Source organism: Magallana gigas, chromosome 7, assembly GCF_963853765.1.
Source record: "Magallana gigas chromosome 7, xbMagGiga1.1, whole genome shotgun sequence".
Taxonomy (NCBI): domain Eukaryota; kingdom Metazoa; phylum Mollusca; class Bivalvia; order Ostreida; family Ostreidae; genus Magallana; species Magallana gigas.
Genome location: NC_088859.1, coordinates 11,925,262 through 11,935,520, shown reverse-complemented (window position 1 = coordinate 11,935,520; position 10,259 = coordinate 11,925,262). Strand labels below are relative to the sequence as shown.

Sequence of the window (10,259 nt, the reverse complement as noted above, 5' to 3'; positions counted from 1 at the left end):
AAATACTGGTATGTATTTAAAAAATACTTGGCAACATGTTCAACAAACATAAACAGTAATAAATTAACATTTAAAGCAACATAAATTAATGAGTAAATATTAAGCTATACAAAATGGATTTCTCATCAATGAAAAAACCCACATGACTAATTAAGAAAATGAAATTCATACACCGGTATGCATATTAAAACATTGAAAAATGTTGAATAATTCTACATGAAAATTGATAGAACTTGTCAACTTTGTTCAAATTCATTTAATGCTCTGAACGAAACTTACATGAGGTTCAAACTGTACATACCAGTACATACATTGTACATGTACAAAAAATAAATAAATAAATAAATGTACATACACATAAACAATGTACACATATAAATATCATGCTTGTATAGGAGATATTTATTACAACAACAAGTGTGTAAGTTGTACTATACCAGTATTTACAGCTTTTTCAAAGAGCTAAAGCATTTGTGTATGGCATTAGCAGTCAAAAGTTCAATGTAGTGAGATAAAGGAAGTAAATGCTTCATAACTGCTGTTTGATAAAGTAGTTCAGTCTTAGAGATAAGACATTCATCACCAATCTTACTTGTTTGAAAATTGCAATTTTTTTTAATGAATACATTGTACTAATCAATTATTGTAAAACATGAACTCCCAAATAAATGGTAGGATTTGCATTTGGATACCCTGAGGTAGACACAATCATAGTGAAAGAGTAAGAACCACTACACCAAAACAACATACTTATTAAATCATCAACTCATGACCCTACATTTAACTTTACTCTGATATAAACAATTTTTCTATGACTGGTTTTCAAATAAATTTGTGATAAATTTTAAATTACCGGAAGAAGAATTAAGCAAAGTAAACTCTGATGGTACCCTGATAAGCAGCCCTACACAAGGGACATTTTTTCAGTGCGAGTTGCTCCTTACAGCCCTGACATGAAACAAGGTGATAACAAGGTAAGAATAATACCTCTACCTCTTTATCCAAACAGATCTTACACACTACACGCTGTAACTTATAGCAGACCTCTTCCTTAAACTGATCCTCCTTTCGCTCTTTCATTCTCTGCATCTCCAGCTGTACGGTTTGTATCTTCAGCTCCAGGGCTTGCCTTTTCCGTCTCTCGTGGTCTAGGGCTTGTTGCAAGGCTTGCTTTTCCTGTCTCTCTTGCTCCAACGCTAGCTGGTTTCCCTGCAGTTTCTTCAATTTTTCCTCTAGTTTAACTACAAACATTTGTTAGGATGTTGTCTTAAAATCTCATCTATTTTTGTTTTGAGAATCATTTTAATATCAAAATTTGTTCATGCATAGGCATTTGTGTATTATTATTATTTACCTATACCTTTCTTTTCTTCGTAAAAATCAACAAACTCTGAAGGAGAAGGCAGATACCCTGAAAATCAGAAATAAACATATAATCGTAATATACATGTAGACATATAATATACCGTAATAGTACAGGTATATCATTATCCAAGATGACTCAAAAATACCTTGCAGTTGTTTTTTTAACAATATTTTATGTTACAGTTGCCAATTAATATGGCATCATGTATAAACATATTAAAATTATACAGTGCAAGCAAATTCAAGTTTCTCTTCATAGCTCTCTTTAAGGTAAGGTTTGCGATTACAGGGAGATAACTGACACATTTTCATTGTGACGTAACACCAACTACCCATACTATCATAAGTTTCTCAAAGATAATATTACTGTAACAATACACCTGAATTTCACTTTTTAGAAGTGTGAAATAGATACCTGAAAATGCTAAAGCAAATTATCTTTATTTTTAGCAAAGCTATTTAACTTTAACATGAATAAGCCACAGGGGCCACATCACTCACCTGCACAACATGGCCATAACTGACCAGAAAAGCATTAGAAACAAAAGGCCAATGGGCCACATTGCTCACCTGAGCAACAATAGGCATGATAAAATAAGCTTCATGGAGTCATAATACAAAATATCTGGACAATGTAATATAATATATGGCGGCGTGGAAGGGCCAGATAAACAAGAGGCCCATGGGCCACATCACTTGCCTGAGGAACAATAGGTATGATAAAATCAGCTTAATGGAGTCATAATCCAAACTATCAAACGAAGCTTCGCGTCGGCTGACAATAGTTTTCTCGGGGTGTCAATTTCAACAGTTACCCTCCCAAGCAGGCACTATATATACAAATATATAGGATATTAACCTTCATCAAACTCTGAACCCCTTGTGAGGCCCAAGATTCGTCCAGGGGCCAAAGTCTACATAATTTTTAAGAATCAGCAATATGTCAAAATGATTGCATATCAGTTAAAATATATATTATAACATTTCAGCTTTTGTGAATATTTGAAATGTTTCCTTTGTAAAATTGGATCCCCAATATGGCCCTACCCTACTCCTCAAGATTTTGATTTGAACACATTTGAATCCACATTATCTGAGGTTGCTTTTACTAAGGTTGCAACTTTTCTAGGCGAATGGTTTTTTAGAAAAAGATTTTTAAAGATTTTTCCCTATATATTCCTATATAAATTTTTGTCCCCCCCCCCCCCATGTTGAGACCCCACCCTACCCCCGGGGGTCATGATCTGAACAAACTTGAATCTACCCAACCTGAGGATACTTGGACACAAGTTTCAGCTTTTCTAGCCAATTGGTTTTTGAGAAGAAGATTTTCTAAGATTTACTCTATATATTCCTATGTAAAACTTCACCCACTTATTGTGGCCCCACCCTGCCATGAGGGGTCATGATTTTCACAACTTTTAATCTACACTAGCTGAAGATGCTTCCACACAAGTTTCAGCTTTCCAAACTGATTAGTTTCTGAGAAGAAGATTTGTAAAGATTTACTCTATTATAATAATCTTATGTAAAAGTTTGAACCCCCCCCCCCCCCCATCAAGGCCCACCCTACCCCCAGGGTGCATGATTTTCACAACTCTGAATCTACACAACCTGTGAATGCTTACACACAAGTGTCAGCTAACCTGAATGATAAGTTTCTGAGAAGAAGATTTTTCAAGATTTATTCCTATGTAAAAGATTTGTTCTCCATCCCCCCTCCCAAGTTGTGACCCCACCCTACCCCCTAGTGTCATTTTTTGTACCAAACTTGAATCTACACTAGCCGAAGATGCTTCCACACAAGTTTTAGCTTTCCTGGCTGATTGGTGTCTGAGAAAAAGTTTTAAGGATTTGCTCTATATATTCCTATGTAAAAATTTGACCCCCTCCCCCATTGTGGCCCAACCCTATCCCCAGGGATCATGATTTTCACAACTTTGAATCTACACTACCTGAAGATGCTTCCACACAAGTTTCAGCTCTTCTGGCCATTTAGTTTCTGAGGAGAAGATTTTTAGACGGGGTCTCGTGACCCTGTCTATTGGTTTACTGTCAGCCGAAGTCTCAAACCGGAAGGCACGCGTAGAACACATGAATTGAGTCTACGCGTAAGGAAATAGAGCAGAAAGTTTTCATGCATTTCAGTAAATATGTATTATAAAAACATGCATTAAATCTTTTTAAGTCCTCGGTGTATAAACAAAATTCTATTTAGAAAATGAACAAATAGTTTAATTGATCAAAATATTCTTGCTCGGGTTCAAATGTGGAATTAGTTACGTAACTGAATGCACAGCGTCGTTGACGATTCAGTTGGTATTCGAGCTCATTAATCAATAGAAGAGGTTGATGGTGGAATCGAAATTAAAGTTCCTAAACTCAATGTGCCATTTTTGAAAAGTTGTGAATTTTATTTTGACAATCTTTCTCCTACCAATACTACGTAACCAAACTTCATGCGCAAGCCAAAGTTAAAATCCGGACAGGTTATACACAGATGTTTTACAAACTAAATAGGTGTTTCATTGGCTTCCAGTCTACTTGTGGTATGACTGCTGTTCGTCTCTAAAGGAATTTTGTACAAAGAAAATAAAAACAAGTCTGAATTTGCCTTTTCTTTCGTTGGCTCTTTAGTTGATTAAACTGAATTTAAATTTCAAACAATGCATTGTAAGCAAAATCTATAATAGATTATACATTTTGGAAGACTTATACATCATATAATATATAGCGTATTTTTCCGACGATTAGTCGGTATTTTTTTTCTCTGAAGCAGAGCACCTGACTTATCGTCTTGATCGACTTGTCTAAGGCTTGAGGTCAGAAAATTGTTAAAAATAGTATTAAAAATCTTAGTTTTAATCATCTTGAGTTGGCTGTGTGATTGAAAAATACGTTGTTGAATTCATTGCTCATCTTTGATAATCATCATTTTCACTCATCTGTAATACTAGAATACATAATAATAACAGTTATTAAAAAATGTATATTGTTTTTAATCAATTATAATTTTTACCGTTCCATTTTTATAAACACATGGTCACATGGTTCCATATATCACTAGTGGGAAGATAACATTGCGCAGTAAAATTGAAACCAAACTTGAATGGAAAAAAATTATTGCAGTAGGTCCGGGGAATGTTTTTTTAAGTTTTATTATTTTATTAGTAAAGAGTTGTTAGTGGAAAGTATAAATAAGAAATATTTTATATATGGTCAAATTTTATCTTAAAATACGTAATCGGCAATTATCAATACTATTGTTTATATAGTAGGCTGCGCCGGTTGTGCTAATTATCTTGCCCTAAGGCTGAGATCTATACGGCGTGTTCACTCCCTGTGTATATAAAGAGTACCGTAATGAGAGTGATTACAGTTCATTGATTAATTCTTGTCCAATTCTTTAATTATTGTTAAATAAAATTTATAGGAAACGTATGGTATGTCGTATATCGTCATTTTCAAGTCATACAAATGATCGATCTATTTCTAACAGTGTCTATGTAAAACAATAGCCGGTAACTGCATTACTGGATACAAAGTAAACAAGTTTCATTAAATCATAGTAATTGCTAAGCTTTCTGCACTTGAGATCTCCCTTTGAAGTCTGACACAAGACAGGTGCATGTCTCTGACACCGGAAATTGACATTGACCACTTGCCGAGTCAACAGGTGGCTGGTTATGTAATGGAGAATACACTGGCGATGGTCAGAGTGGGTAATTATTTTAATACATGGGAATAAAATACTTCTGTCAAAGTAAGTTTAGTTTTGTATAACACGCGATATCGGGAATTGTTTACAATGCAAGCGACGTTGTAGATGTTGCCGGTATTTGAAAATATGATGCATAAGTATAAAGTGTAATTGTTTAAATGTTAATCATTAATAATAATTGGTAGCAATATCGGGGACATCGTGGCATCATACACTGATAATGTTACTGCAGTTTTATAAGCCAATTTGAAGTGATAAGATCGACGTATCGCCTGAATCGACGTATCGTAAGATTTTGTTAAAATTTTGGCTAAAAATGAGCAATTCGACTAGTCGTCCGCATCGACGATTCATCGGGGATTCATCGGGAAAATACGGTACAATTTTATCGATTGAAGAACCAAGTTAAATGTTAATGTTCAATATTGTTTTCCGGCTTAGTTGGAATCAGGCTTGGGGTGAATTACATTGTAAAATAATGCATTACTGATTACCATTACTTCATGCATAAATAGGGCATTAAATTACCATTACCATTACTTAATTTTCTTGAAGTAATGCATTACATTACCATTACATGAGTAAAGTAATGCATTACCATTACTTTGTGAAAAGTCTATAAGTTTTAAAAAATAATTTAAAAACTAAATAAAGAGTTTTTGTAAATATTTCATAAATAAAACATGCTTAAAATATTTACAGGTTCATGTTCATTATCAGGTTCAAATTAAATGACTTATACAAGATTGTTGTTGCACTTGTAGTTCTCAAAGTAAGGTTGGTCCCGTAACATTTACACGCTAATGGCGGAGTTGACAATCTCTGTTATTTATGTCTCTGATTTTCGTGGTATGATTTTTAATGAAAGGAACGGTTGTATCATAATTCATGTAGGTGATGCACGAGTTTACACAAAAAAGTAGTAAGTGGCGAACAGATTTATTTTTACCTATTAATTTTGCATGAATCGCAAATGAAGAAAATCGTGTCAGATAAGTCGGTCTTAAAAATCAAAATGGCGACCGTGAAAAATCTTTTTATTGTCAAAGTTCTTGGAATCTCATTGTAAAAAAAACATTTCTAACGTCAGGTGCCTGTGTTTGTTATCGGTGTACAAATGTTCATTTTGTTTGTTAATTCAGCAGTTTTAGAGTTTTCGGGGTTTTCATAAAACTTTTATTACGGATACTGTCCGACTTATGGATTTTCCCTTGGATCACAAAATTGAATAAATCTAATGATTAAAATTATCTACTTTGATATAGTTGTTTGATTTTCCCGGTTAGTAGTAATTTTTAAAAATTTTCCTTGGGGTCTTATTTAACATAATATACCATTGTCAATTTTCTACAATTACATGTAAGAAGACCGGGATAGAGTAAAATTTAGACAAAGTATCAGACAATTGCATAAAAGCCGAATTAACATAGATTGTAACAAATAATTCAAACTCACAAATTTTGGAAGCATTTTCGAGGAAATCCAGGACAATTACAAATTCAAACTTTCAAGACCCCGTCTTTCAGGACTCTCAGTACTTTGATTACAAATGGTTGTAAAGAGGACACCAATGACCACCCTTAATATTTTTTTAGATTTTAAAATCTTTAAGATAAGTCTGTAGCTGTGCATTTCGACAGCTGTTCTGGGTGATTAAAAAGGCATTGTCCTGTTCTTGTATGCACACTTTTCAAACAAAATGACCTGTAGAACTTCATATTTATTGCTTTTTGGGAGTTGATTTTAATCAACTCTCCTATGCAGTTACTCTGAAAAACCGAAAGTAAAACAGTGTTTGAACCAAAGCCCAAATCATCTAGTTCTTGAGAATAATTGATAAATTCGAAATAATGTATGCTAAAGCATTGTTTTTCAAGGAAACATATTTATAAATACCTTGAAAACAGTCAGATTTAAAAAGGTACGAACAATTTAGATACTTTTTGTAGTTGTATGTTTTCTTACGCCAGAGTTCAATAAAGTCTTGTTCAACTCGACGCTCGGCTGTCTCCGTAACTCTCTGACTCGCAGAGAGTCTCTCTTGCTTCTTGGAGATTAACGGTGACGCCAGAGAATTTGGTTGAACAAGACGCGAGTTCAATATTGCTTGGATCCATAAATTCTCCAGAAATATTTCTATCACTGATACATAGTTTGATTGAATTTATTCTATCTTTAAATATTACTTAACATGATTCATATGCGGTTTTATCAACATTCTTGTGTCGAAAAAGTAAAAAAATTCATATAATAAAAATGTGCTTAATTCAAATACAAATTATAATCTACCTGTACTTGTCTTGCAAAATAACATACCATTGATTTTAAAATATATAAATATCGATAAGTTCTTCGGTACTTTAATATATCTTTTGGCAACATTTTTGGCCTGCAGTTTCGGGCAGAAACAAGCCAGTTCAAGAAATGTTTACATTCTCATCCTCAAATGTATAAGATGGCCGCACATCTCCCTTAAAAGTGACAGCTCTACTAACATTTATCTTCTTTTAATCTTTAAATTATTATGAAAAGTTTACATACCAAACCTATCCTTAAATTCTTTCACCAGTTTTTCGAAGTCTTCCTTTGAATAATTATTCATCTTGTCAGTCACCAAAATATTAAGGAGCTCATCATAAGAATATTCTTTGATGACTCCAAAGCCATCCATGAGTGACCTCCTCCTCAGGTTATCAATATGTTCCACTGCTTGATTCAACTTTCTCGAATCTCTGTTGACTTCTAGACCTAGTGTTTTCAAAATCTAATATACATGAAATTTTGAAAACTCAATACTGAACATGCACTAAGTTTGTTTACCATATATCCATGTTTTTGTGCATCAAACAATTTGCAAAAGAATGAGGAAAATTTGTATAAAAAAAAAAAAAAAAAAAAAAAAAAAAAAATTGTGTCATTTTCTATTAGCAGACAATACCAGATATGATTTTCTCTGTATTTATAGATATTTTGCAATGTAGAAATAATTGCCAAAAAAATGAAAATTTTGACACACAGTCAGCCAGTGATTAAAATAATTTAACAGACAAGGTTAGCTTATAATAAAGCTAAGAAAGTCAGCCAGCAGAATAATAATTTTTGGTCAAAACTGAATCCACAATCAGGTAAAATGCAAGAAAAACAGTTTATAGAACAATTATAATAATATATGTTTGCATTTCATATGTATATATTCAATGTGCAGCTTTAATTTTTTTGGCTGTAAGTGAGGAGACAAGCGTGTAGCAGTGTATACATTGTATGACTGCACGTCTACTTATTACCGGTACTTAAAGTTGTAACATTGCATAGATTGCCCTCTGAATTTCATGGTCTTGTTGCAAACCACTACCAGTATATATCCTCTCCATTCTTACTAAGAGAGTCGGGATGATGTTTATTCTGCAACTACCTCTTGCATTGACCGAATAAAGGTAACCCAATTAATCAGGTATATTCGGTCAATGTAATATAATCGTGTATTTTAAATCTATGTGGTCTGTGGGTGTGGACGATACCCATTAACAGTCTCAATAAGACGATGCATAGTATGACATAGAAACTGACCAGTTTCATAACTTCTATGAATTTCTCTAACGCAGACTATCTAATTCCTTCCCAAAATTCCAATTTTCCAAGCTCAATTGTAGTTTTATCCTAACTTAATTAGTCAGCTCGCGGGCTGACCAAATATCAACATTCTTTAACTGAACAGTACCGGTATATATAAAAATAATTTCAAGGCAACCCAATCATGAGTAAAGACAGAAAAATATCTACTGAAAAGAGATAAATCATTAAATTAATGAATATCAATTTTAATCAGCTTTCTTAATATGATTTTTTTCTCAACTTAATTTTCCTAAAATGATGCATGCCTAATGGTAAATCTTGAATTTATGTTTGAGATGGCTTGTGGTACCTCAAAGGGGTGTTATCTTCACCTTCTTAAAGAAATACAGTATTTTGTGAATTACCAGAGGAAAACTGGTTTTTCTAAAATAGAGAAAAAAACTTTGGGCCATGATTTTACTTCAGTAGATCAAGAACTTTCAATTGTCACTTGTATTTCTATTTGAATGCAATTTACCTCCAGCAAGTCCATCCAGGTATTTAATAGCTTCCACCAGTTTATCATCAGAAACTTCAAACTCTGATGTAAAGGCCTTAACATAGGGTTTTTTCATCTCTTCCTGGATATTAACCCCAATATTACGCTCTGGAGAGGATGCCATGGTCAGATTTGAAGTCACCTGTAAACAGAGCAATCAGGGAATTTAAAAGTAATTAGATGGTCAAAAGCATTTTTTGAAATGAAAAAAGAAATGTAAAGAACAGATATATGGTTCCTATCAATAATTTTTTTAAACTTGATCAAGAATAAATTAATTAAATCCAAAAAAATTGTAATATAAATTTTGTAAAAACACAAAATTGAATGATCATGCATATAGACACAGCATTACAGCCTGTCAAGTGCATATATATACATGTATAAGTATCACAAAATGCATCATTCATCTAAGATTGATGAAGAGAGGACCGGTAATAACTTGGATATATGGCCAATTTGAGGGCACCTGTTACATACTGTACACAATTTAACCATATCAGTATCTGTAGAAATTTTATCATATGGAAGTAATCAATGAAACTTTATTACTGTTTATAAACAAATATTTGCTACTGTGCATATCTTTAAAAAAAATCCAAAAGATTATAACAATATAACAATAGTATAGTATTAACATGATTAATATCTTACTGTATTTATTTAAGAAATAAGGTATCATTTTTGGATGTATAACGGGATATAAATACGGGTTGGTCACGTGATCAAATCCCATAAAGCCCAAGCCCAAAGGGCTTTTTGGAAGATTTGATCACATACCAACCCATATTTATATCCCGATATACATTCAAAAATGATACCTTATTTCTTTTATTTATATTTGTTACAAATTATGCCGATATTATTGCTCCACACTTTTTTTTTTATTTCTGATGTCCTAGAAAGCTGCTTCGAATAACATGAAATAAGTATTTAAATATCATTATAAATACTTGTAAATATGACACTACTTTTGACAAGACAACACTTTTTTTTATTATTATAAAGTAAAAAACTAAAAAAAATTCACTTGTACAATTGAAAAAAACGATTGAAGCTTGG

General features: G+C 32.8%; 1 protein-coding gene across 2 annotated transcripts; it reads right to left on the bottom strand.

The window, feature by feature from the left end:
* Positions 1–367: 367 nt before the first annotated feature.
* Positions 368–9,717, bottom strand: LOC117684296 (baculoviral IAP repeat-containing protein 8-like). 2 transcript variants are annotated; one of them, XM_066066890.1, is made up of 4 exons: positions 9,177–9,717; positions 7,628–7,834; positions 1,361–1,411; positions 368–1,241 (listed from the first exon to the last, which is right to left on the bottom strand). In XM_066066890.1, the coding sequence occupies exons 1-4, from the start codon at positions 9,319–9,321 to the stop codon at positions 865–867; spliced, it is 780 nt and encodes a 259-aa protein (XP_065922962.1). In that variant the 5' UTR covers positions 9,322–9,717; the 3' UTR covers positions 368–864. The 2 variants fall into 2 exon arrangements, with proteins under 2 accessions (XP_065922962.1, XP_065922961.1); XM_066066889.1 differs by having other exon boundaries at positions 369–1,241; positions 1,355–1,411.
* Between the last annotated feature and the right edge of the window lie 542 nt (positions 9,718–10,259).